At 43.6% G+C, this 27641-nt stretch overlaps 1 protein-coding gene across 1 annotated transcript in view; it reads right to left on the bottom strand.

Annotated features, from left to right (window-relative positions):
* The window catches only part of ROR2 (receptor tyrosine kinase like orphan receptor 2), a 61371-nt gene extending 33974 nt beyond the window's left edge, over positions 1 to 27397 (bottom strand). Inside the window, exons 1-3 of the mRNA XM_077816368.1 lie at positions 27325 to 27397; positions 8871 to 9158; positions 7648 to 7678 (exon numbers count right to left, since the gene is read on the bottom strand). Of these exons, the coding sequence (XP_077672494.1) occupies positions 7648 to 7678; positions 8871 to 9158; positions 27325 to 27397 (392 nt within the window). The remainder of the gene's footprint in view (positions 1 to 7647; positions 7679 to 8870; positions 9159 to 27324) is intronic.
* Positions 27398 to 27641: the final 244 nt, after the last annotated feature.

Here is a 27641-nt window from a genome sequence, read left to right as displayed (position 1 = left end):
TGAAGCAAGGTTGCAAGTAATATGTCCAAACCCTTCAGACAATCTTAAAAATTCTGAAGTATTATAAACAGATGGCAGTTTTCCCATTTAGCTATGCTTATAGCAATAAAAACAGATACATACTTCACAAGATGTGACAGAAGAGATTCAACTTTTAAGGATAAATAAGCCAGAGACAGATGTTCTATCTTCTGACCAAAGTCAACAAACAGATTTAGAAGAGTCATGTTACAGGGAAGAACAATGGCCCAGATCTTCAACTGTGGCCAATGAGAACACAGCACAATTAAGGAAGGGGAGGAGAGGCACCCTTTGCATTTCCCCCAACCCTGTATTAGCTATGTGTCAGGTATGTCCACCGTAACATTAATTTAGCGCAGCCTGAAGTATGCTTTAAATTATGCCAGCTACCCATGTCCAGTAGGGGCCAATCTGACAGCTGGAGCTCTGCAGAGCATAAGGAAGCTCTGACCAGAGCCCCTTCTTTCTGTGTCAACAACAGGGTGCGGGAGCATAGGATCCCCAATGTTACTGTAAGATCTCACAATAAATGACCCTCCTATAGCTGTTTTGAGGGCCAGGATCTGCTAGTGGTGCAATAAAAATATCATGTTTAGACAATGGCATGGAAGAAGGTAAAGTTCCATTGTATGACTTCATTTTTATATTTGGGTTAGTATTTGTTTTGAGAATCCAAACCACATGTATTAATAGCAACAACCTCTATTAGTCTATTTTTCAACTTTTCTCAGTCAACCCTTTCTTTATGAAATCCAAGACCATTTTTTATAGGAAGGGAAAAATCCAATCTGTTACAGTCCTGCTACCAATGCTACTCAAATGATCAAATTGCATGTGTAGAAACTAACATTTATTGAAACTAGTACATGTAGCATTAACTCTGAACACTTTTTTAAAAGGAACCGTGAATGAAACCATAAAGGAACAGACACCCCAAAGAACCTAAAAACTTTGCTGCCTATGACCCTGTCTCCTTGACCTTGACCTCCCCATCCCCCAAACAAGGGGTGAGGGACATGGTGGCAGAATGTTCTGGGGGACAAATGGGTCATCTCCTGAGCAGGGTTTGGGGGCCAGATAAATGCTGGTCTTCAGGCACAGTCTCAGGCTCATTGTTCCCCTCCTGCATAGTCACAAGGCTCCCCAGGAGGGATTTTGGGTGCCAGTCCAGGATGTTGTGCAAGGAGTCCTGTGGCTACGTCATCGTCATGGGGTAGGTGGTTGGGTCCTATGTCTCAGTATTGATACTTTTCAGCATTTCAGGAATGCAGTTGTTCAGCATCCTTCAGTATCACAGACAACTTCTGCAGCCCCCCAGAAAGGAGCATCTGCTGAAAATGGAAGGGTGCATGAACTAATGGTTTTAAAATTTTAATGCATTGACGTGTATGTATTTCTTCTTTGAAGGCTGGTCATCAGTTGGAGAACATACAATTTTGAAAGTACCAGACTGGAAAAGGAGAGATATTTGTGCTACTTGTCACCCCTGTACTTATTGCTGAATGGAGGGGTCTGGAGAGCTATGAAGGTGGACCAAGCAAATTGGCACTGCCATTGAACCTTAAGAACCAGCTTGAGTTTCTGCTGTACCAGAAATTTGCTGACATATGCTTACAGGACTGGTAAGCAATTTGCATGGAAATAGACTATATTGCAAGCTAGCAGATGGAGCCTGCATGGAGAGGGAGTCGCAAACCAATGCAAATGCCCACCCACGCCCAAGCCTCCCCCTGCACTGTCAGGAAACCTGGTCCCTTTATCCAGCAAAGACTGGAGAAAGGAACAGGGAGGAATAAAGAGTCACGTTCCGTGAACTTTCCAGTCAAGACTGCAAGCCACTCACCTCCCCATTGCAAAGGGACACTGCAGGGTGTCTGTGCAGCTGTGGGAGCGGATCCCTCACCCATCCCCCTTTCTCCTGACTTGTGCAGCCTGGCTTCAAGCAGGAAGACGCTGGACACTAGGGACCGGCAATGCTTGAGAACATTCATACTGTGACAGAGGACCACTGTCACATTCCTCTCAGAAGCAAAGGTTCTCCTTTTCCGTCCCGGCCCTGATACTAAACCGACCCTCCCTTTCGCATAGCTCCCATTTGTAGAGCTGTGGGGGATTACTGTACTGAAAGTCTGTGATCTTGAAAGGAGCAGAAAACAGCTGTAACTTTGGAGAACCATTAATCACATACAAATGTCCTGTCCCCAAACCTGAACTTTCTCCCCACCCCCACCCTTGCTGTCAGACTGTTGGCCAACAAACGCACAGACCCATGAGTAACATGATAGTTAGCTGATAATCTGTTCTATAGCTTCTGCCAAAAGCTGCATAGTGGTTCATGGTAATTCAATAAAATGTTGAATTTAAGTTGCGTTTTGGTTGGGGACCATTGTATGTGTTGACAGAAGGGGTGGGTGGCCTTCCAGTCCTCCATGCAGACCCAGAGAACGAGGGAGGGGATGTTGGTGGGGAGGGTGGAGTTTTAGCTTACTTGTCTTGGGTTCTGGTTTCTGCTGAGTCTCAGGGCCTCCCTCCTTTTCAGAAGGGACTTGCAGAACCAGCTCCTTCACGCAGAGGTGCAGGATAACATCCTCTTCTTCCTCTGGGGCCTCCTCCTCCCCTGTCCCCACTGCTTCCACACCCTGGCCTTCTTCAGCACCCTGTCAGACAATGAGGCTGGTGGGTTTGAGGAAAGGGGTCATGTGTCCCTCAGGCTCAGTACTGGGAGTGCTGGAGAGCACCCAGTCCAGCTCTTTGAGAATGGTCATGTTAGAGGCCCCTCCCAGCGCAACTGCTGGAGTCTTTTGCCCTGTGGTACTGGAACCTGGGATGCTTTATCTGTCCCTGGCACTGGGCTGGAGTACAGTGAATGAGACTGGTGCCAGCCCCTCCCCAACTTCCCAGTACAAGTGTAAGTTCCTCATGCTGCGGGAGAAGTCCTGGAGTACAGTGAACTCAGACCACACATTGATGAGCACCCAGGTGTGCTCGGCTGACCAGATGGCTACTCTCGGAGCATGTTCCATGTTCACGTGTGCCAGTGCAGTGAAAACTGTTAAGTGGTCAGTGCAGCTTGCTATTATGGGTGAGAATGATGGGACAGAGACCTTTATAGATTTGGGTAAGGGTCAAGCAGCAAAGAGTTCGGCGCATTGTGAGAACAGGGCTGGAAGACTTTTGATCGTGGGACTCAGGACATGCTCCTTGCCCCTGTCCACACTACAAACTGGCACAAGTAGAGGGCTATGCCATTGCCCAAGGCATGTTCATACCCACACTGCTCAGGTATGCTAGCGTTCTTGCCCTACACATGCCTTCAAACCCATATTTCTGAGGTTTAGATGTGGATCGCAGAGGGATTCTCATACAACCACCTGCTTGGACCCACGTCCAGTTGACGGTGGAGACATAGCTCTAGGGCAGGGACAGGCAAACTTTTTGGCCTGAGGGCCACTTCGGGTTTCCAAAATTGTGTGGAGGGCCGGTTTGGGGAGGCTGTGCCTCCTCAAACAGCCAGGGGGGGCCTGGCTCCGACCCCTATCTGACCCCCTGCTTCTCGCCCCTGACGCTCCCCCCGCCCCCACTCCCCGGGACTCCTGCCACATCCACCTCCCCCTGCTCTCTGTTCCCTGACTGCCCCGTCCAACCCCTCCTCTCATTCCTGACTGCCCCTCAGGGACCCCCTCCATTTCCCACCCTCTGACCGCCCCAATCCCTATCCACACCCCAGCCCCTGACCACCCCCTCAAACTCCCCTTCCCTCTATCCAGAGGTGAAAGTAAGCCGGTCCAGTCCGGCTTACCGGCAAGAGCCAGTATACCATGCCGGACCGGACCAGCTTCCCCGGCGGTGATTTAAACGGCCCAGTGCTCCTGCCACTGCAGGGAGCCCCAGGCCCTTTAAATCACCTCCGGAATTTCGGCAGCTGGACTTGGGCGGTGCTTTAAAGGGCCACGGGCTCCCCGCAGTGGCAGTACCCCTGGGCCCTTTAAAGCACCGCTGGAGCCCGGCTGCCAGAGCTCTGGCAGTGGGACTCGGGTGGAGGCTCCCAGCATTGGCCGGAGCACCGGGCCCTTTAAATCCCCGCCTGAGCCCAGCTGCCAGAGCCCCGGGGCTCTGGCAGCCGGGCTCTAGCAGGGATTTAAAATGCCCGGAGCTCTGCGGTGGCCGGGAGCCCTGGGCCCTTTAATTCACCCCCTGAGCCCTGGGGCTCCCAGCAGCCTCTGCAGCGGAGTGATTTAAAGGCCCCAGGGCTCCTTCTTTTCTGATAGAAGGGCAAATTGCAATTCCTTTTCAGAAGTGAGTAACGTTGATCGTAGACGATAACAGGATTACACAGTAAAACAAAAAGGAATGAGTTTTTGTTGTGTCTAACCATTCCTCTACTGCTGTATTATGAAACGGAAAATGTGACAACCTTCATACCACAGCAAAGGACGGTCAGACACTTTAAAAAAAATAAAAACAAACAAAAAAACCAACTTTCCATTATAGATTTGAAAGTGTGCTTTTACCGCGGCCATCAGCCAGGGAATTAAAAGTTAATGGTTGGATAATACAAATCACCAAACTAGAATTGATTTACAAACCAAATGTGGTAATTTTGATAAATCTGTATTTTTACATCTTTCTGGAAACATACTCCAGAACTTTACAGATAATTATAAACCTTTATGGAAAAATTTTAAACCAACCTCTTCTAGAAAGTCTTTAAAAGAAAATTAAAATCTGTATGTCTTTAGTGTAATTGTTATACAACCTTACTTAGGCTTTTATGAAACCCTATTGACTTCATCCTTATTGAAGTCTACAGTCCTTTTTTATATGGGCAAATCTGACTCTTAATGTGTTTGGCAATCCTTGATTGTTACACAGTCTTCTAGAAGCCCGGTTTAGCATATGGCCGCAACATAAGCATATGGATTAAATGAAAATTTATATGATAGATTATATCAAACAGATAAAGGTTGATATTCTTTAAGACTTAGGGATTGTTTTAAACTGAGGTACAACTGACTTCAGTGTTCTCACTGAAGTGTATCTTTTTAAAAAACATTAATATCAAGAGGCATGGAACTTTGTGCTTCAGATGGAAACTGGATTGGATGGCTAATGAATAAAATGAGCCCTTTGTTCCGCATCAATTCCTTCTGTAGTCTAGTTCTGCTGGCAATTCAGAAGGCCATCTCTCTCCTCCTCTTCCCTCACTCCCTGCTCCCTCCCACCCACCCATGCATACATGACTGGTTGCATAATTTAAAAAAAATAATCACTTGCAGCCAAAACAAAAATTAATACTTGACAAAATACAAGACCCCAAAATACAATGAAAAAGACAGAAGTATTGATCGGATATACCTGAAAAAGAACCCCAGATATTTTCAACTAGAAGACGAGCAAATAAGAAAGCCCAGAATCTTGGTGCATGTCAGAATTACATTCAGCATACCTCAGAGAGGGGCAAAAGATGTTAAATAAAACTGGATTCTCTGGCTAGCAAGGCTACTTTAACCTATGCCTAGCAGCTTATGTTCTTGATGGACTGTTCTGACTGCTAGGAATAAATAGTTGGATCACCCCAGTCACATCCTGTTTTTCCCAGCCATGTCCCCTATGCAAAGCTTCTGGAACGGGAGCCTGAATCTGTCTCAAATACTTCTTAAATACACATATTAATTCCTGAAAACAAAAAATTAATCCCAAGGCATTTAAAGGTTGCTAAAGTGATAATTCCACCACCAAACATAAAAGGCAAGAAAACATTAAAGTGCTCACCCAACCCTTGCAACTTCTTCTTCCATATCCACCAGCCAAAGAACACACGTCTTCCCATTTCCACACAAAATGTGCAGTCTTCAGTTCAGACACTAGAGTCATCAGGGATGGATGCTTTCTAATTGTTTGGGATGATGATCTCTTATTGTGTTGAAGGAGAAGGCTAGTGTGTATAGTCAGATGAGGATTTAGTTGATGGTGACATTTAAGACTGGTGTGCTAGATTATTGTTTATGGGGCGTTTAACACTTTGTGAAGTTATTGTTGGTAACATTCCCCAGGAATGTTATTTAGGTGATGTAATGAGGATGTACAATGCTGTGCACTGTTTTTCAATAGCTGATATTTGGTATTGAAGTTAAAGTTCCTCCTTGTGTGTGAAGATGAAGAGAGGAGGCGTGTGGCTCTGGGTGGTGGATATAGTCAAGTTACAGTAATGCTGAGAAAGCAAAATCATAGTTGTAAGTTGCAACTGTGGGGTGAGGACTAACTAGTGATTTTCTTGCTTTTTTATGCTTGTTTTCGTGGTATATGCACTTGAATGAGCACCTATGTAGAAGGAATTTCTGAGTTTCTAATGAAGTCTGTATCAGTGGAGTGAAGTCTAATAGTTATCAACATTGTTAGCTATCAGTGGTGACATGTATTCTCTTCCCTATGTCTCCCCAAAACCCCACTCCGCAACATCTCTCTCCATACCCACATCCATTATTCCCTACCCACATTCCAGATCCCCCTATTTCCCTACCACATTCAGATTTTAAACATCAATTGTAGGTGGTTTGTGCAAAGAAATCTGTATTTCAAGTTGCCCAACAATTTCCATGATAAGATCCTGTTGCCAACTGTTAAATTTAAACCATTTCATGCTGAAATTGTCTATGGTAGGTGTCTGCCAATGGCCACTTTTTTTTGTGGAAAGTTTCAGGTAAAATGGTTCAGTCATTTCCAGAAATAAAGTTAGGGGGAAATATGTTGTTTTGCCCATGTTAAAAAAAAAATCTTACAACTATTTCTCTGAAAAGCTCTAGTGCCTCCATGCTTTGGAGAAAAGACTTAAAATTTGACAAGGGACTGGGGGGGAGGGGGAGGTGGGAAGCTGGGGTGAGTCAGCCTGGTGTCAGGACTTTTGCCATACCTGTGAAAATGTGCCTAAACTGACCCAGTTATAAGCCTCTGAACAATCTACTACTGAACACTAGCTTCACAGAATTTACATGAAGAAATGATACAATAAAGCTTACTTAAATTTATTCAAACAAATGCAACAGTAATGGCAAAACAAAGCCAATCTTCCTTCTTTCTTTTTTTTTTTTTTTGGTAATTTGGTTAGCCCACCAACTCCAGGCAGCTGACAGAAATAAGGAAGCCATCATGAAACATTCATGTATAAATTACATTACATTACAGAACAGGGGTTTCCTAATTATTCAGAGACAAATACCTGAACTAATTTTACTTGATTTTTCAAGTTACAGTAACATAACATGGGTAAAGTTACAACCACAGTGACCTAAAATTTGACCTCTTCATTTCTGACCACCAGTGTTGCTCATGCTTGTCCTGTAAATGGTTACTGTCTAGAATCACAGTTTTGCAGTATTTTGCATCTCTAAAATACGAAATATGCAAGCAGAAGTTGCTTAAGAAAATTCTGTCAAACCAAAACTAACTGTAATACAATGCTATCCTTGTTTGAAAAGACTTCAGCCATTCTGAGGGTTTTCAATCAAGCTAAATATTTTTAGCAAAGACATGTGGTGACTGCCAGCAGTGTTTACAGGATTTATGACCCAAATTCTTTCACAGCAAAATCATTAAGGATGCAGTAAATGATTTCCAAAAAATACTTACTGAAAATTGTGATTCGGGCTGTTTGTTGGACCTATGAACATAAAACAAATACAAATTATTGACAAATTCAGCTCATGACTGTAGCATTAAGAAAAGCTAGTAGCAGGCTAAATAGAACTCCATAGATTTCTTTAAGGAAGGTTTGCAAAGCATCAAATAAAAGGCTGTGAGTTCCTGCCCATAATACGGTTATTTTCAAAACCACAAATAAAAATCACATGAATCTTCTGTCTACTCAGGCAGAAACCTGAGTGGACTTCATTTTTGTTAGAATGCATCTCATGGTATAGAAACATACACCCTCAAAAATACAAAGCATTATCTTGGCATATCACTTCTCTCTTACTAAGCCCAATTAAAATCATTTTAGGCTTAATATAAGAGCTGTTAGGATGTGTCAGGGGCATGCCTGTAACCTGTGTCACAAAAGGAACATGATATGATGCCCTAGTATTTAATACATCTGTCTAAACAAATAGCGGAGTTAGTCATTACCTTAACAATATTAAACAGTATCTAGGAAATGGAGCGTCCCTAGAGTTTTGTGCCACCACCTCAGGGACTTTTAAAAAACACATAAAAAGAAGTCCTGGCTGCAGATTAAGTGACCAATCCCTCAAAAGGGATGAGCTCCTCCTACCAGGTACTGTGTGCCCTCAACTTCCATTAATTTCACCCATTGGAGGGCATTCAGTCTCTCACAATGATTGGGCTCCAAACTACAAACACCAGTGAACACTTTGAACTGTTATTCATTCCCCTTTTCCTTTCAAAAGCTCTTTTTTACAGAGTGAGTTCAGGGAGTGGTCCTGCTTTGAGCAGGGGGTTGGACTAGATGACCTCCTGAGGTCCTTTCCAACCCTGATATTCTATGATTCTATGAATATTGTGATAATTTGAAAGCAATGAAACATACCGTTTTTGTACCTTGTACTGGGTCTTCTTTAACATTTGTGATTTTCTTTGAGATGTATATTTACAGACCATTCCATCTGTATTTCCTTTCTTTTATTGCAAGTAAATGGGTATCAGGTTTAGCTAAGAGCTCTTGTGCATAACAAGAGAGGTCTTAGGCAATAACTTTTATTTATTTCTTTTAATGCTGAGGGGAGTTTTTTAAACAGCAAATTAATTTCTCATTTTGCTATTGTGAAAACTAAGCACTAGGCTATAAACTAATTAAAGTAGTCATAAAAGCCACATTTTAATGCAAAATGACTCACCAAGCCTTACAAAAAGAACTCCTGTTGCAGTTATTGTCTTCATTCCATTAGTAGCTACACACTGATAGTACCCAGTGTCAGTAGTGTCGAGATCTTGGATTCTTAACCGTGAACCATAATCTGTTTTTCTTATGATGATCCTTCTTGGCTCCTGAACCACTGGTGCATCATTTTTTAACCATCTGACATTGGGGGAAGGATTTCCTGCTACCTTGCAATGGAGAATTGCTGTCTGGCCCTGGACTATGGTGATATTGTTGACTGGTTCCAGAAAGGTCAGAAAGTAACCTGTAAAAGTGAAAGTTCAGAAAAGATCAAACTTCAGTGAAATTTGCATAAGAGACTGCCCAAGGGCTCATTTTTATGAACAGCTCTTTAAAATGGTTTCAGTTTTCTTTTAAATATATGCTAGGCAGAAACACAATTCTCATCACCCTGGATTTGGAACAGTATCATTCTCCAATTTCTGTCTCATGAATGAGGGCTTACCTACACGGCAAGTTACACGGAGATAAGGTAAAATATAAATTTATACTACTATAACTGCCTGTGTGGAATTCTGGAATAAGATTTTTTCTCGTCTATTTAGCTTGTGTCATAAGAATAGCCATACTGGGTCAGACCAATGGTCCATTTAGTCCAGTATCCTGTCTTCCAGTGATGGCCAGTGCCAGATACTTCAGAGGGAATGAACAGAACAGGGCAATTTCAAGTGATCCATCCCCAATTTTTGACAGTCAGAGGTTTAAGGACACCCAGAGCATGGGATTGCATCCCTGACCATCTTGGATAATAGCCACTAATGGACCTATCCTCTTTGAATGTATCTAATTCTTTTGTGAACACAGTATATTTTTGGCCTTCACAACATCCTCTGGCAATGAGTTCCACACCTTGACTGTGCATTGTGTGAAAAGCTTCCTTATGTTTGTTTTAAGCCTGCTGCCTATTAATTTCATTGGGTGACCCCTAGTTCTTGTGTTATGTGAAGGAATAGGTAACACTTCCTTATTCACTTTCTCCACGCCATTCACGATTTCATAGACCTCTACCATATCCTAGAAAATGTACTATAAAATGTACTGTATTTGTAGAAAGATGGACCAATTTATTTATTTTAATACTAACGTCTAATTAGTGAGGAACTACTATATTATTTAGAAGTCTCCACACTTGGATGGCACAAGCCTCTTCAAATGGTTTGCAAAATGGAGTGAATATGTATTCAATGTGTTGTGGAAAAACATCTCACCAATGATGTAAGGTATAACTTAGATGTGTTGATATCATCACTGAACAGTATTTAATAAATAAACACAGGCTGTTTAACATTCATATCAGTATCAGCAGTTTTGAGCTCAAGAACGGCTGTTGTATATGTAGAAGCAGCAGCACCGGGATGACCTGAGGTAAGGTCAGAAATCTAGGAGATCCTTAGGGGAATGAAAAGAGGGAAGTGGAAAGAAGAGGAGGAGAAATACAGGTGGGGACAGAAGGAGAAGAAAATGAAACAAGAGAAAAACATAAGGGAAAGATGAAGGGAGGAAATAAAAGAGGATTGTGAAAGACAAACTAAGACAAAGGAGAGAAGACTGACAAAAAACGTGGATGTGGGAGAAGCTATGCTGTTGGCTCACTGGCAATTTAGTCACTAAGCCACAAAGGGTAGAAGCACTGCACAAATAGGATACTGACCCATGGTTTTGGCCAGGTGGGCAGAGATAGGGAAGACAGAGAGAACAGGTTACCAGAAATCAATAAGGCACTCTCCTGGAAGGAGGAGCATTAAGAAGGAAACATGTCCAGCCTCTTCAAAAGAAGTGGAAGTGTCACCTTGATGTAGGGCCTTTTTGAAGGAAGCAGTTAAAGATGGTAAATAAGACATCCTGAAAAACCTCTTCAAAAATTTGATTCTTTTAAAAAAATAAGAGGGGAAGGGGAAGGAGGGAAGCAAAGAGCAATTCAAAAGGGAAAGAACATAGAAATGAGGGAGACAATGATTAAATGGAGCATCAGAGAATAACAAAAAATACAAGGCGGCAGAAAGTAAAATTATAAAATTGGATTGGTAGTTGCAAAAATAAAATTCTCCCCAATACTTTGCAATTCTATTTAATTGTCTGTATGAAGGAGATTACACAATCACGCACAAATGAAGCTACATTTGTTGTAATATAATTCTAGTTAGATTTTATTTTTGTAGTGTTTGAACTAAAAGGATGACATGCCTGCATGTAGACAGAACATCCTCACACTGAGGATATGTATCCAGGGGAGGGGACCCCATTATTAGGAAGAGACGAGTAATAGTAATGGAAGATTTAATTATTAGAAATATAGATGTCATAAATATAAAGGGAAGGGTAAACCCCTTTGAAATCCCTCCTGGCCAGGGGAAAGCTCCTCTCACCTGTGAAGGGTTAAGAAGCTAAAGGTAACCTCGCTGGCACCTGACCAAAATGACCAATGAGGAGACAAGATAAAGGGTCTCTGACTGTCTATATGCTATTTCTGACCGGGATAGACCAGGAATGGAGTCTTAGAACTTTTAGTAAGTAATCTAGCTAGGTACGTGTTAGATTATGATTTCTTTAAATGGCTGAGAAAAGAATTGTGCTGAATAGAATAACTATTTCTGTCTGTGTATCTTTTTTGTAACTTAAGTTTTTGCCTAGAGGGATTCTCTATGTTTTGAATCTAATTACCCTGTAAGGTATCTACCATCCTGATTTTACAGAGGTGATTTCTTTACTTCTATTTCTATTAAAAGTCTTCTTGTAAGAAAACTGAATGCTTTTTCATTGTTCTCAGATCCAAGGGTTTGGGTCTGTGGTCACCTATGCAAATTGGTGAGGCCTTTTATCCAACATTTCCCAGGAAAGGGGGGTGCAAGTGTTGGGAGGATTGTTCATTGCTCTTAAGATCCAAGGGTCTGGGTCTGTACTCACCTAGGCAAATTGGTGAGGCTTTTTACCAAACCTTGTCCAGGAAGTGGGGTGCAAGGTTTTGGGAAGTATTTTGGGGGGAAAGAAGTTTCCAAACAGCTCTTCCCCAGTAACCAGTATTTGTTTGGTGATGGTAGCGGCCAATCCAAGGACAAAGGGTGGAATATTTTGTACCTTGGGGAAGTTTTGACCTAAGCTGGTAAAGATAAGCTTAGGAGGTTTTTCATGCAGGTCCCCACATCTGTACCCTAGCGTTCAGAGTAGGGAAGGAACCTTGACAATAGCAATTGGGTGACAATGTCATGTCACAACTCATGATGAATTGCTTGTCGGATGCAAAGGTTGCAGACCTCTCGAGTCACCTAGACAGAATTACGTGCAGTACTGCAGAGCCATTGGTAGTTGTGGTACGTGTAGGTACCAATGACATAGGGAAAGATAGGAGAGAGTCCTGGAGGCCAAATCTAGGCTGCTAGGTCAAAGATTAAATCCAGGACCTCCATGATAACATTCTCTGAAATGCTTCCAGTTCCATGTGCAGGGCCAGTTAGACAGGCAGAACTGCAAGGCCTCAAGGCATAGATGAGCCGATCATGTTTGAAGGAGGGATTTTGGTTTATTAGGAACTGGGGAACCTTGTGGGAAAGGAAGAAGCTATACAGGAAGGATGGGCTGCACCTAAACCAAAATGGAACCAGGCTGTGGGAATGTAAAATTAAAAAGGTTGAAGGCGAGTTTTTAAACCAAGGGAAAGCTGACAAGTGCAGGGGAGCACATGGTTCAGACACAGACATTCTTTAGGGAAGGATTTATTAAAAGGGATACCCCATATCCTAATAAAGAGGAGAGGACAGAAGTTGAAAAGTACAGGTAGGAACTAAAGAAAAACTATCAAATGAAAAAGAGGCCCATTCAGTTACATTACATGAAGACAGACAAATATTGACAATTTTCATAAGTCCTTCTATACAAATTCTACGTCTAAATGCTAAAATGGGTTAACTTGAGTACCTGGTATTAAATGAGGATACTGATATAATAAGCATCATAGAAACTTGGTGGAATGATGATAATTGATGGGGCCTGGTAATAAGAGAACAAAATACACAGGAATGGCAGAGTAGGTCACAGTGGTGGAGAAGCGGCACTATATGTGAAAGAAACCATACAGTGAAATATAGTAAAAATCTTAAATGAATCAAACTGTACCACAGAATAGCTATGGATAGAATTTCATGCTTGAACAACAACAATATACCAGTAGGAACACACTACTGACTCCCTTCACCAGTATGATGACAGGGGTTGTACAATACTCAGATTGAGATTAGAGAGGCTACAAAAATAGAACACCCAATAATAATGGGGGATTTCAACGATCCCTGTATTGACTGGGAAAATGTCACCTCAGAACAGGATACAGAGGTGAAATTTCTAGACACCATTAATGACTGCTTCTTGAAGCAGCTAGTTCTGAAACCCACAAGGGGAGAGGCAATTCTTGATTTAGTTCTAAATTGCGTACAGGATCTGGTCCAAGAGATTAATATAACTGAACCACTCGGTAACAACCACCACAATGTAATTAAATTTAACGTGTGTGTGTGTGTGCGTGCGCGCAAGGGGATACTAAAGAAACCCACCACAGTAGCATTTAACTTCAAAAAGGAGAACTACACAAAAATGAGGAGGCTCTTTAACCAGAAATTAAATCACAAGAGTGAAATGCCAGCAAGTTGCATGGAATCTTTTAAAAAACACCAAAATATAAGCTCAAATTAAATATATGACCCAAATTAAAAAAAAAAAACAAAAAACAATTAAGAGGATGAAAAAAATACCACCATGGCTAAATAGAGGAAAAGAGGTGGTTAGAGACAAAAAGACATCATTTAAAAATTGGAAATCAAATCCTGCTTAGGAAAATAGAAAGGAGCATGAATACTGGCAAGTCAAGTGTAAAAGTATGATTAATCAGGCCAAAAAAGAATTTGAAGAGCAACTAGCAGAAGACAAAAAACTAACAGCAGCAAAAAAAATGTACATCAGAAGCCCTGGACAATTGTGGTGCTAAAGGAGCACTCAAGGAAAACAAGGCCATTGTGGAGAAGCTAAATTAATTCATTGCATTAGTCTTCACTGCAGAGGATTTGAGGGAGATTCCCACACCTGAGCCATTCTTTTTAGGTGACAAATCTGAGGGACTGTCCCAGATTGAGGTGTCAATAGAGAAGGTTTTGGAACAAACTGATACATTAAACAGTAATAAGTCACCAGATGGTACTCATTCAAGAGTTCTGAAGGAACTCAGATATGAAATTAAAGAATTTCTAACTGCAGTACGTAATCTATCACTTAAATCACATTCTGTGACAGATTACTGGAATGTGATGCCAATTTTTTAAAAAGGTTCCAGAGGTGATCTTAGCAATTACTGGCTGGTAAACCTAACTTCACTACCAGGCAAATTGGTTGCAACTATAGTAAAGAACAGAATTATCAGAAACACAGATGAACATGATATGTGGTGGAAGAGTCAACAAAAAACTTTTGTAAAGGGAAATCATACCTATGTGAAGGCCCAAAGTATAATTGGTTCAAAAAAGAATTAGATAAGTTCTTGGGGAATAGGTCCATCAATGGCTATTAGCCAAGATGGTCAGGGATGCAACCCCATTCTCTGGGTGTCCCTAAACTTCTGTCAGAAGCTGGGACAGGACAACAGATGAATTGCCCTGTTCTGTTCATGGCCTCTGAATCATCTGGCACTGGACAGTTTTGGAAGGCAAGATACTGGGCTAGATGGACCATTGGTCTGACACAGTATGCCCACTGTGATAATCTTATGTTCTTAGAAAATCACCAATTGACCTTTCTGTATCTTTTTATACCTTCTTTATTGGGAGGGGTACAAGTAACTAATTTCTAACTATTATTTGAATTTAACATTTATGAAGAACACCCACACCCACACATCAGTATTTCAATTCGCAACAGAGAATGCACTTCCATCCCACCACAAATTAGAATAGCAATTTCCAAGACTATCTCATCCTTAACATAGTATTTAAAAATTCCAAAACTGATATTGCCACTTTTACAAAGCCAGTAACAACAACATAGTTTACTTTCGCTTTGGGTTGTCAAGGCAGAGATGGGAGGAGGAAGATGGCCAGGTTGCAATAATTCAATATACTTGTCAAAGTATGGGTTTCCAATGATACCACTTATGTCAGAAAAAATATTTAACGAAAAGAAACAAAAATAAAGTTCTGCTCTCCAATTCTGACAAAATCATCAAGCCCTAAGTTTGGGACATTTGTATGTAAAGACATACAGTTGACAGCTCTAGTGTGGTAGCTATCTAAATGGAAGAGGAGTGGAACCATAATTCTTGTGACTACGGGTGGGGGCACAAGTTTAAACAGGAAGTTTAGCAGCTGAGTGGGCCAGGAGTAATACGTTAATCACAGGTGATGGGGCAGGAAGGTTCGGCAGAAAAGATGTGGATGAGACTGAGGTCTGTGTCGTCGTGTGTGTTTGTTTGGGGGGTGGGGTGGGGGGGGGAGTTTTGGCTGCCAGAGAACGTTTTGCACACAAGAGTAAGAGACACTGGGATGCATCAGCACCCCGTGCAGTTTGCCAGTCTTATCCCACAATGGGATCCTCAGACGCAGAGGCACTTGCAAACGGGGTGAGGCAGTAAGGGAATATCTGAGTCTCCATTAAAGGGCACCCGATACAAAATTATTAAAAGTTTGGAGCTCAGTTTCAGAGACTGCTCACATCATTTATCCATCCTTAACGTCATCAGTGAGAATGTTCTTTGAATTTGTTGGTTTCATAGCAGCGTCTTTACCTGAGGACAGTGAAAGCCTGGGCACGATCATTACAGCACATAGTTCTATCACATACATAGGGCAGGATCTAATATAGTAGTACCTACTCTTTTCAGTCCCAGGGCCCAACTTTATTCCAAAAGGGTTAAGGGGCAACAATTGATACTTTGGGTCATTTCTTCTCATTTCCTCCACTACACTTGTGCCACCCAAACAGCAATCAGGGAGAAAAAGCCACCCACAAGTCACTTGTCTGGATTCCCCAGGCATGGGGGATTTTCGAGGGGCTAGCATATTTGGCTACTATATTCTCTTTCTGCTACCCCTGGCTGTTCCCAGGCTGTTATAACCTGAACCATGTCAGGGAGTCAGGGAGCTGTAACTGGTTGCTGGTGCTTTTCTCCTTTTCTTCCTCTCGTGGGCGTTCTGCATGGCTGTATGGAGGAGAGGAGCTATCCTTTACTAGGTACTTCCTTCGGCTCAGGCAGAACCAGTTGAATTCCCATCCTTGAACTACCCAGTTACTCTCTTCTCTCTTCCCTGTGATATAGCAGATGGACAGATCAGAAGCTGCTCTGCGGTTGTAGCCGGGAAACAACAGCTGCTACTCAGAGCATTCCCAGGTCATATCAGAGCTGCTTCTGGTTCTACTAGGCAAGTGGCAGAAGGCAGTTGGGGTCACCGTGCTGCATACCACCTCTCTTTAGTGAAGGGGCTGCTTTAAGCACTTTTGTTTGAAAACCAAAGGGTGTAGTCAGGAAGCACTCTTTCAATTCATAACTAAAAACTTTTTCTTCTTAATATGATCACCCTTGAGAGCCACAAATTGGCCTCCAGCTCATAGGCTGGGCACCACCTGCTTCAATACTTTTTACTGTCAGCTATTTAAAAATCTTGACTTGGAGTGAATTTGGCTAAACCAGCCTAGTCACAGACATTCCCTTGTAAATTAAAATTTATTCAACTATAGAATGGTATTTAATTCAGCGAGATAGGATGCACGAGAGGTAATTATTACAGATCAAAACCTCAACCACAAAGGATTACTAGACAAATTGGCTCAAATTCATTTCTGTGCAATTTCAGTGAAACCAGTTACTCTAAGAATGAATTTGCACCACATCTTTTAAGTGATCCAGAATGTGTGATCTGAACTTAAGAACCAGATACAAAAAGTGACAGGAACAAAACTGCTATCAGAGAAAGAAACACCAGTATTCTATGGCCAAATTCAGATCTGCTGTGACCAGATGCTATTTCCCTGAAGTCAATGAAATGAAATCCACTTTCACTAACTCTGTCTTTGACTCAAATTCATTTTTTTCTCCTGCCATTTTTACAAACATGTTCAATAATATTTTAAGTTACTTTGTTATGACAAATCAAGTAATAAATATTTTGACCTACTGAACTACGCTGTCACCAATGTTTCCTACCAATATCCTACAGAAAAAGTTAAAAACATAAGCACAATGTACTACACCCACCCCATTTCTGTATCAGTACCCTGAAGCACACATTCTTTATTTGGTAGTTTCATTTCTTCTGAGAAATGATACAGAAGCCTGCTGTTTACAGAATTTACTAAATCTGAAGTAACTGTATGACATTGCAGCCAGCCATTTGTTACGCTGCCCTGTTATTTGAAGTTCTTTTCAGATAACCTATAATTGCAAATCTTCCAAACAAAGTGGAAAATTTAACCAACTATATTGTTAAGAATGTTTTCTTTATTTAATTTCTGTGGTGATAATGAACAGTTACTTTTTATGGTGCATGGTATGCCACAAATATTGTGTGGATTCCACTTAGATGCAATGATTTGGGGTAAGAAACTGATTTCTTTCATTAATTGTGCATCTCATGATTCCTAAAAAATTTGGTGCTCTCTCCTTAAAAATATTCTGTTTCCCATAAATGTATGAAAAAGTGAAATGCAATGTAACAGAACTTGAATTTATGTTTACGTATTTAAATTGTGTCTTGTGAGCAATACTTCAAATACCGTGCCAGCCAACTGGAGACTTTGTAAACTTAAACCGATTTCGTAATCTGCTATAGCAGTGGCATATGTCAAGAAACAAGGAAAGAAAAGCCCCTACAAAAATGGCAAAGGTTCACTATGTTCAAATAGTATTACTGCAGTTATAAATATGTGTTATGTTCCAACAACTACATTTGCTTTGGGATACAGATATTCAAGTAGAAAACTATTATTTTTAAAAGTCCTATTATATTGCACACTAATTTGCTCCATTATATATAAGTTATTGTTATGGAAACTTTGCTTTACTCTGACTTTGATCCAAAGCCCATTGAAATCAAAGGAAAAATTCCCATTGCCTTCAATAGGCTTTGGATCTGCTGTCTGAATGCCAAAGATTCAGACAGAAAAATCTATCTGCTGGATATTTCTGCATTTGCCATAGGCACAGTAGTTTTAAATTAAACTTCTCACTTGTTATGGTTTATAAAATGTCTTACAATCAATTCTACTATTCCATCTTGCCTGGACAAATTCAAAAAACTGTTCTGTCAAGAGTTTAGAGGTTAGCAAATTTTAGTCTACATATCAAATTATGATAGCCCTGGCATCCCACATATACACTAAGTTACAGAAACAACTGACACTGCAATATAGTCAGAACTCTTTTATATATTGAATTGCCTCTGTTAGATTGCCTGTTCCTCATCTTTTAAAATGGAATGAAAATAATATAAATTACAGCAAACAGAATCTCACAGTAAACAGATTAAGATGGAGCAGTGATTCTTGTGACTGTTGGAAAGACGGTAGAAATAAGGAAACTTCTTTCACAGATTATGGGAATATTATCAAACTGTTACCAAATTCTCAAGAACAGTTATTAAACAGGTTAAAAAACAAAGGCTACAACTACCACTAGACTGATCATACTTTTGGGCTTCCCAATGAAGAAAATATATATGGTTTAAATAATATCCATCTTGGAACACATAGCTGACTGCAGCAAGAAGTGAAATCACTGCTACATGCAAAACCTCACTCACAAAGGAAGACCTTTTAGGTAAAGATCTCAAAACAACATTCTGGAAAGAGGCCCTACCCAGGTCAATGATAAAAAATGCATGTGCAATGCCATAGCTTACATTTGTGTGTGTGATCACCATGAAAGCATATTTGTATACACACATAGGGTAGTTGCTTCATGTAAATGTAGGCACACAATTGTGGGAGCATTTGTGAATTTAGATGTTCAGGCACACACATAGATGGCTCAATTTTCAAAAGTGCTGAACTCCCAGAAACTCCTGGGTGCTATAAGGTTTTGAAAGTTGGCCAGAAATTTCAAAGGCATCTAAAAGAGTTACATGCTTCAAATTCCAAAGAATTTCACTGGGTCTTGGACAAATGACTCCCTTATGGTGGAATTTTCAGAAGAACCCGTGTCTAAGTATTAATTTGGAGCCAAACTTTAGGCTTCTGTTTTTTTAAATCTTGGTGGTCATTCTTCTATTTTTTTTCCAACCTTTCTGTTTGCTAAATATTTCCCCAAAATTTGTTTTCAGTTTGACCTGAAATTAATTCTATTTTCCAATTTTTCAGAGTTGCCAACAAACTAAAACATAAAACAGTTAATAACCTTTCATAACGTTTGTTCTTCCAGATGCGTTGCTCATGTCCATTCCATGATAGATGTGTGCGTGCCGCATGCACAGTTGCTGGAAATTTTTCCTTCAGTGGTATCAGTAAGGCAGCTCTAGCACGCTCTGGAGTCACACGCGTATGCGCCGGTATAAGGGGTGCCACCGGCCCCATACACACTCAGTTACTTTTTGCCAGTAACTCCAACAGAGAGGTAGGAGGGTGGGTCGTGGAATGGATATGAGCAACACATCTCGAAAAAACAACAGTTATGAAAGGTTAGGAACCATTTTTTCCTTTTTCAAGTGCTTGCTCATGTCCATTTCATGCTCAGTGACTCACAAGCAATAACTCCAGACGTCAGCTCATGGATATGCTGACTGCAACACTGGTCTCCTGAAACTGGCATCGTCACGGGCCTGTTGGGTGATGGCGTAGCAGGATGCAAAGGTATGAACCAACGACCATGTGGCGGCTCTACAGATATCGTGGATTAGTACCTGTGTGAAGAACGCTGCTGATGAAGCCTGGGCTCTCATGGAAAGTGCAGTCATGATGGCCAGAAGTGGAACCTTTGCCTGCCCATAGCAAGCTCGGATACAGGAGGTTATCCGGGATGAGATTCTTTGGGATGACACAGGTAGCCCGTTCATCCTTTCTGTTACTGCTACAGCGAGTTGTGTGGACTTGTGGAAGAGCTTGGTACTCTCAATATAGAAGGTGAGGGCCCACCTAACATCCAGTGTACAAAATATGATGTTCCTCTGCCGTCTTGTGAGGATTTGGGAAGACAGGAAGAAAAAGGTCCTAGTTGTTGTGGAACTGTGACACCACCCTTGGTAGGAAGGCCAGATGGGTTCCTTGAAGAACACCATATAAGGGAATTCTGACATCAGCACTTTGATCTCAGAGACCCTTTGGCCAAAGTGATGGCCATCAGGAAGGTGACCTTCCAAGAGAGAAGCAGTATGGGGCATGACGCTAATGGCTTGAAGGGAGACCCAGTGAGCCTCAACAGGACCAGGTTTAAGTCCCATGAGGGGATCAGCTCACGAACCTGAGGGTAGAGTCTTTCCAGCCCCTTGAGAAACCTGTCATCTCATGGGAGAATACTCATCTGCCATGAACTGGAGGGTGGAAGGCTGAAATGGCTGCCAAGTGAACTTTAATAGATGAGAGAGCCAGACATTGATGCTTTGGGTGGAGCAGATCATCCAAGATAGATTGCAGAGAGGACTGGAATGGAGAGAGATTCTATTCAGAGATTCTATTCTATTCAACAAATAAAATGTCTCCACTTGGCCAAGTAAGTAGTCTTGGTGGAAGGCTTTCTACTACCCAGCAAGACCTGTTGAACCTGTTCCAAGCAGGCCTACTCTTCAGGGTTCAGCAACCATGCCATCAGGTGCAGGGAGGTGAGGTTCAGGCCAAGCAACCGTCCATGGTCTTGTGAAATCAAGTTGAGGCAGGGTGGGAGCATGAGTGGAACTGCCACTGAGAGGTTCAGAAAAATACCGAACTGTGACAAGGTGCTGGGCAGGAATCCCTGAGCCAGCAGACAGAAAGGGGGAAGCCAGAGAGTGGAAGAAGAGGGGTAGCTCTTCCTTCCTGACTGCAGAGATTGAGAATTCCTTAAGGCTGAAACCCCGAAGCTGTAGATGGTGAGAAGGTGGCGAGATTACATGCTGTAAATAAACTGCACAAGTGATCGCTGAGCCAGAATGTCTCTGAGTGGTTTTTGGAACAGAGTAGAAGCAGGAGCAAAGCGGGGGAGGGCACCCCTGCTACGCCCTGTTACACGAACCAATGCTGGCGTGACCGCGCAGGAGTTATCAGGATAACCTTCGCCTTGTCCCGTTTGATTTTTAGGAAGACCTTGTGAACCAAGGGAACAGGTGGGAAGACATACAGTAGGCAATCTGCCCACAAGAGCAGGAAGGCATCGGAGAGGGAGCCCATGCTGTGCCTGTGCAGTGAACTGAACTGATGGCATTTCCTGCTGTGTCTGGTGGCAAACAGGTCCACCTGGGGGGACCCCCACTTCTTGAAGATGACACTGACTAGCACTGGGTGAAGAGACCATTTGTGGGGAGAGGAAAAGGATCTGCTGAGGCTATCCACCATCATATTTCAGACTCCTGGGAGATGTGATGCCTCGAGATGAATAGAGTATTTCACGCCCGAAGTCCCACAGCCTGTGGGCCTCTTGGCACAGGGCTGAAGATTGAGTCCCTCCCTGCTTGTTGATGTAAAACAGTGGTCTCCAACCTTTTTACACACAAGATCACTTTTTGAATTTAAGTGCAACCCAGGATCTACCCTGCCCCTTTCCTGAGTCCCCGCCACTTCCCCGAAGCCCCCCCTCCCCACTTTCACTGGGTTGGGGCTGGAGGTGTGGGCTCTGGGCTGGGACCGAGGGGTTCAGAGTGTGGGAGGCGCCTCTGGACTGATCCTGGGGCACGGAGTTGGGATGCAGGAGGGGATGAGGGGAGCAAGCTCTGAGATGGAGTTTGGGTGCAGGAGGGGGCTCCAGATTGGGGCAGAGTGCTGAGGTGCAGGAGGGGTATGGGGTGCTGGCTTTGGGAGGGGGCTCAGGACTGGGCTCCCACTGGGCGGCACTTCCCTCAGGCACTTCCCACAGCCCCCAGGAGGCTCCCTGCCTGTCCCAGCCCCATACACCACTCCTGGAAGGGGCCAGCGTGCTCCTATGGCCCCAGGGGCAGGCACATGGCTCTGTGCATTTTCTCTCTCTGCAAGCACAGCCCCTGCAGCTCCCATTGGCTGCAGTTCCCCATTCCCAGGCAATGGGAGATGCAGCAGTGGTGCTTGCAGGCAGGAGCAGTATGCGGAGACCACTGCCCCCCACGCCCACCCCAGGGCCGCTGAGGCATGCTGGCCGCTTCCAGGAGAGGCCTGAGGCCAGGGCAGGCAGGGAGCCTGCCTGAGCGGCAGCCCCATTGCACCACTGGACTTTTAGCAGCCAGAGATTGCCATCAACTGGCAGAGGCTCCAGGATCGACCAATCTATCGCAATCTACAGGTTGGTGACCACTAATGTGTAAAACATTGATGCCGTATTGTCTGTTAAGACCTGCACCACTTTGCCTGAGATCTGGGGAAGGAGTACCTGGCAAGCCAAGCGTACCGTAGACATTTAGATGCAGGGAGAGTTCTTCCTGGGACTAGAGGCCCTGGTTCCTGACACTGCCAAGGTCTGACACCCCAGATCTGACACATCTGAGACCAAGGTTACTGATGGATGAGGGGCAGCAAAATGCACCCTTTCATTACAGATCCTGGGTCTCTCCACCAGGTCAGTGAAGCAAGGACCAGAGGTGAAATCATGAGTATCGAGTCCAGAAGGTGTCTGCTAGGAGAGTAGACCGACACCAGCCATATCCAAAGGTGTCTGAGGTACAGCCTTGTGTGCTACACCATGTAGGTGCATGCCATGTCACCCGCCATGTCACCCAACAGCTTGAGGCAGACCCCAGCTGTCGTTAGTGGGTGGATCATGACTTTGGAAATCTGGTCCAACATAACTTGGAAACGGGCAGCCGGTAGGGAGGCCATGGCCTGGGCTGAATCGAGCAATGCCTCGATGAACTCTATTCTCTGAACCGGGACCAGGGTTGACTTCTGCTCGTTTATCAATAGACCCAGTGCCTGGAAGGTGACCTGTACTGTGCTGATACTGTGCCGCAGCTGAGCCAATGACCGACCTATGATCAACCTGTCATCAAGGTATGGATAGACTTGCATGCTTCGAAGCCTGAGGAAGGCTGCCATCACCACCATACACTTAGTCAAAACCCATGGGGCTGCTGACAGACAGAAGGGAAGAGTAGTGTATTGGTAGTGGTGTTACCCCACTATGAACCTGAAGAATCTTCTGTGGCTGCAGAATATAGAGATGTGGAAATAGGCATCCTTTAAGTCAAGGGTGGAGTATCAGTCTCCTGGATCCAGGGAGGCAATGATGGAGGCCAGAGAGTCCATGGAGAACCTCAGTTTCTCGAGATATTTGTTGAGGCCACGCAGGTCCAGGATAGGCAGTAGTCCCCCCATGGTCTTTGGGATCAGGGCTTGAGGAACCTCCTCCACCAGCTCCATGCATTGGAGGGCTTGCACCTCCTAGATGAGAAGCTGCTTGTGAGGGGTGGATGAAAACTGAAGGATATAACCAGCTGTTACCGTACTCAATATCCAACTGTCTGATGTTATATAGGACCATGCTGGGCTGAAGGGTGACAGGTGTCCAAAAACAAAAGAGGAGGTGCATCTGGAGCTGAGACTGGTATAATGCCCTTGGGCATACCTTCAAAAGGCCTGCTGGCCCCACCAAAGTATCTGTGAGAGCCTGACTGGGAGGCAGAGGTAGAAGGGAGGGGTTGTTGTCGTTTATAATCCTTCTCCTTACTTCTGTAGGGCTCCTGCTTGGAAGGTGCGTGAACCTGGAAGGTTGCTGGTGCCTAAAGAGCTTCCTGGAGGCTGGTGGCTTATAAAAGCCTAATTAACAAAGTGTAATTCTTGAGTCCTTGCAGTTGTGGAGCTTCAAGTCTGTCTGCTCAGAAAACAGGGAGGAGCCTTCAAAGGGGAGGTCTTGGACAGTCTTCTAAACCCCATGAGGAAGGCCAGACAATTGAAGCCACGAACAGTGCCTCATGGTGACAGCTGAAGCCATAGTCCTGTCTGCTGAGTTGGCCACATACAGAACTGCCTAAAGGGAAGTTCTGGCCACAGTCTTGTCCTCCTCCAAGATGGCCATAAATTCCTGCCTTGATTCCTGTGGGAGGGAGTCTTTACATTTGGACAGCGAGTCCCACAGATTAAAACTGTACCTCCCCAGTAGAGCCTACTGGTTGGAGATACATAGTTGGTGTGGAAGAAAAATAATCTAATAAGACCTTTCCAATTTTTTTAAGAACTCCCTATTGCAGGATAATAGTATGTGCTAAGGAAAGATGAGTAAAGGTCATCTTAGTGGGTGGCCAAGAGAAAATATGGCAGCAAAAGAGTTTCTGAAAGCCCGACTATCCAGCCAGTTCCGCTTAAAATTCCCCTAACCGCAATATTGTTATGGCCTACTGTTAACTGCACTTGGCCTATGATTTACCCTCAAAGCTTGCTTAAACTGGAAAAGTTGCTTATTGCTGCAATATGTATGATCTTGTCCTTATAAGGCATTATTGGAAGGGTCTGTGGAAAAGTATCCATGCAGAAGTGTATTGTTCGAGAATGCTACTGAAAACCCTATATAAGTCTGTTGAAGTGTATGGAAAATAGAGCAGCTTGCCACCCTGCGTGGGGCTATGCTGCATATATATATCCTTGCATATATGCTTGCATAAAATAAAAAGCCTCAGGCGATTCTGACTCCTAAAACGACGAGTGGTTAATTTTCCACTACATTGGAAACTGCCCATTGAATAAACCTTCTGTCCAAAGAAGTCCAGTCTCTTAGCTTCTTTATTTTTGGGGGTAGCACTCAACTGCCCCGTCTTTCCTGCTCATTCACCACCGACACTACCAGGGATCCCAGGGGAAAGTGCGAATAAAGGACGTCAAACCCGCTTGCTGGGACATAGTATTTGTTTTCTGCCTTCTTTGAGGTGGGGGACAGAGAAGAAGGGGTCTGCCACAGTGTCTTAACGGGCCCCAACACTACCTCATTTATGGGTAAGGCCATGCTGGAGGGAGGAGCGGCAGCCAGATTGTCCATCAGGCTGTACACCAACTCCTTAAGCTCTTCCACCTCCAGACCCAAGTTCGCCATGAACGTTTTCAGGAGGTCCTGGTGGGCCCTGAAGTCGTCTTGAGGGAGTAGGGTACTAGGGCCTGCAACTGCCTCATCCGGGGAGGAGGAGGAGGCGGCCTGTGCTGGAGGAGGGGCTCCCTCCTCTTCCTCTGCTTTGAATACATCCATTGCAACCACCTGCTGAACATCGGCACTGGGATCGATGCTGGAATCCGGTGCCGGGTGGATGAGGTAGTGGCCCACCTTTCTGACACCATCAAATCGAGTGGTGGGAAGGGGATCCTGGTATCTGTGGAAACCCCCAGAGGTTCCAGTACATTGGCCAGTGGCCTGGTGGCTAGCTGCCAGCGGGAGGGCCGGTACCGAAATCTGGAGGCTGGGTATCGACAGGTCTTTGAAGGGGAATCCTTCACTCCTTCCAACTCCTAAGAGGATTCTTTCCTTGGAGACCATGGTGATGCAGTACTCGCTTCCACCATTGGGCAGTGCTGAGGGACTGGGGACCAGTGTCAGGACAGTGACCATGCATTGATACCATGGAGGGCTTGCCTCAGGACGGTGCCTCATACTGGGACAGAGCTTGATGGACTTCTTCCCTTCTGACCCTGGTTGCCCTCGCCGGCAGGGGTCCTTAGGAGTCAGCGGGACCAGGAGGGACAGCAGATCCTTCGCAACCTGAAAAGCCTCCGGTGTCAAGAGGGCCAGGAACCATCTGGCTACATGGCTGCTCATGGGATTCTGTGGAAGGTACTCTAGGCGGAGTCTGTGGAGCCATCAGTGGCTCGGGGGAGGACAAGTGGACCGATGCAAGTCTCACTATGCCAGCTCCTTCCTGCTTGCCTCTATTCAGCACAGGGAATGGAGAATGGTGCTGGGAAGAACACTGTACTGGAGGAGTGCTCGGTGCTGATTCGGAGAGGCTTAGTTCTAAGGCTGGTCTGAGGGCCATCTCCATAAGAACGGCTTTCATTTGAATTTCCCTGTCCTTTCTGGTATGGGGTTTGAAGTCCCTGTAGATCTGGCCCTTCTCTCTAACGTGAGACTCCCCAGCCACTTTAGACAGCTAGTGTACGGCATCGGCTTGCAGCAAGAGGCACATGGCTTGAAGCCTGGGGAACAGGGCATGTCCAGCCCTTGGAGCAAACAGTCCCTTGATGACAGGGACAACTACTATATACACTAACTCTAACTAAGAGCTATGTACATTAACTATGACCAAGAAAATCCAGCCATTGGGAAAGAAAACCTTGCCACAGCAAGAAGGAGAGAGAGACGGAGTTATTGCACACAAAGAAAACTGTTAAACCAATGAAGATACATAAACTCAACACTAAATATGAAATAAGACTCTCCACCAACAAGAGAAAAAAGAAAAGATAAATAGCAGGTTTGCTGAAAAATATGCTTGTTACTCCCCAGGATGCAATAATTTCAAAAGGGCCATATGATTCTGTTCCCATCTCCTCCTCAAATCCCTGCTCTGTAATATTATCAGCAGTACGATGTTTAATGATACTACATCATGACCATTATTCTCGTCAATTAATAGTATTTTGCTTGTTTATAGCATCCTTTATATAGTGGCAGTTCTGGGGCTTTGTCACTGTTTTCCTTTCCCCACTGTGACCTTGCTTTAGTATTGTGTGTGGTAAGGGAGCTGGCAGAAAGACATTACCAAAAACAGTCATGTCAAAATACAGATAAGTAATGCAAACATGCATTTCCTGAGATTGTATCCAAACTGGAATGTAGCATCTCATAGGTATGTCACTTTTAATGCTCCCTATGGAGTAACAGAATGATATGGTTTTATTGAGTATGTAACAGAAACTACTATTTTTTGTTTTTTTGGGGTTCAGTCATCAAATTACCCAACACATTTCTGAAGGAAAGTTTAAACAAAAATTAATCCTGAGACTCCTGGAATGTAGATGAGACCACTGATGAGGGTGAGTATTTTCCATACCAATATTAAGTCACATTTGGGACACAACATGGGCAAGCCTTGTGGTACAGCAGTATGTCAATACACACTATGGAACTTTTAGTGCACATCAGTAGGGTCCACATGGACAGTTAGCGTGCAGAATGCTGGAGTACTGTAGATTTAAACCCTGGCTTGTCAGGCAGTAAGTGTTTGTGTAGACATGCCCTATCTTTCTCACAACATATTGATGCCTGGGTAAACAAAGGAAGTACATAACAAAAATGACTCCTTTGCATAGTACATTTTAAAGTACACTTTTACTCAAAAGAAGAAAAGAATTGAAATCATTCTTATTTTTACCTTTAGGTGTTGGAATTTGCCTGTCATGTCCATCCACTTGACTCACAGGATCATTGGAATCTGGTATCTCCATTTCACCTAAGTGAAAAATAAACCATTGAAATTTTAAACCAGTTGAGATTGAGTTGATCTTTCTCTTCTTGAACAGAATAAAAATATTGGGTATTTAAACTCACTTGGGGCCAAAACTTGGTCCCACTGAAGCCTGTGGCAAAATTCCCATTGACTTCAAGGGGATCAGGAATTAGCCCTTATTGACTATAAGATCTATTCAGCACAACAAATTGAAGGTATTGTGCTTGACATAGTGACAGCAT

This window comes from Eretmochelys imbricata, chromosome 5 (genome assembly GCF_965152235.1).
Source record: "Eretmochelys imbricata isolate rEreImb1 chromosome 5, rEreImb1.hap1, whole genome shotgun sequence".
Classification (NCBI taxonomy): domain Eukaryota; kingdom Metazoa; phylum Chordata; order Testudines; family Cheloniidae; genus Eretmochelys; species Eretmochelys imbricata.
This window is presented reverse-complemented; position numbering and strand designations above follow the sequence as displayed.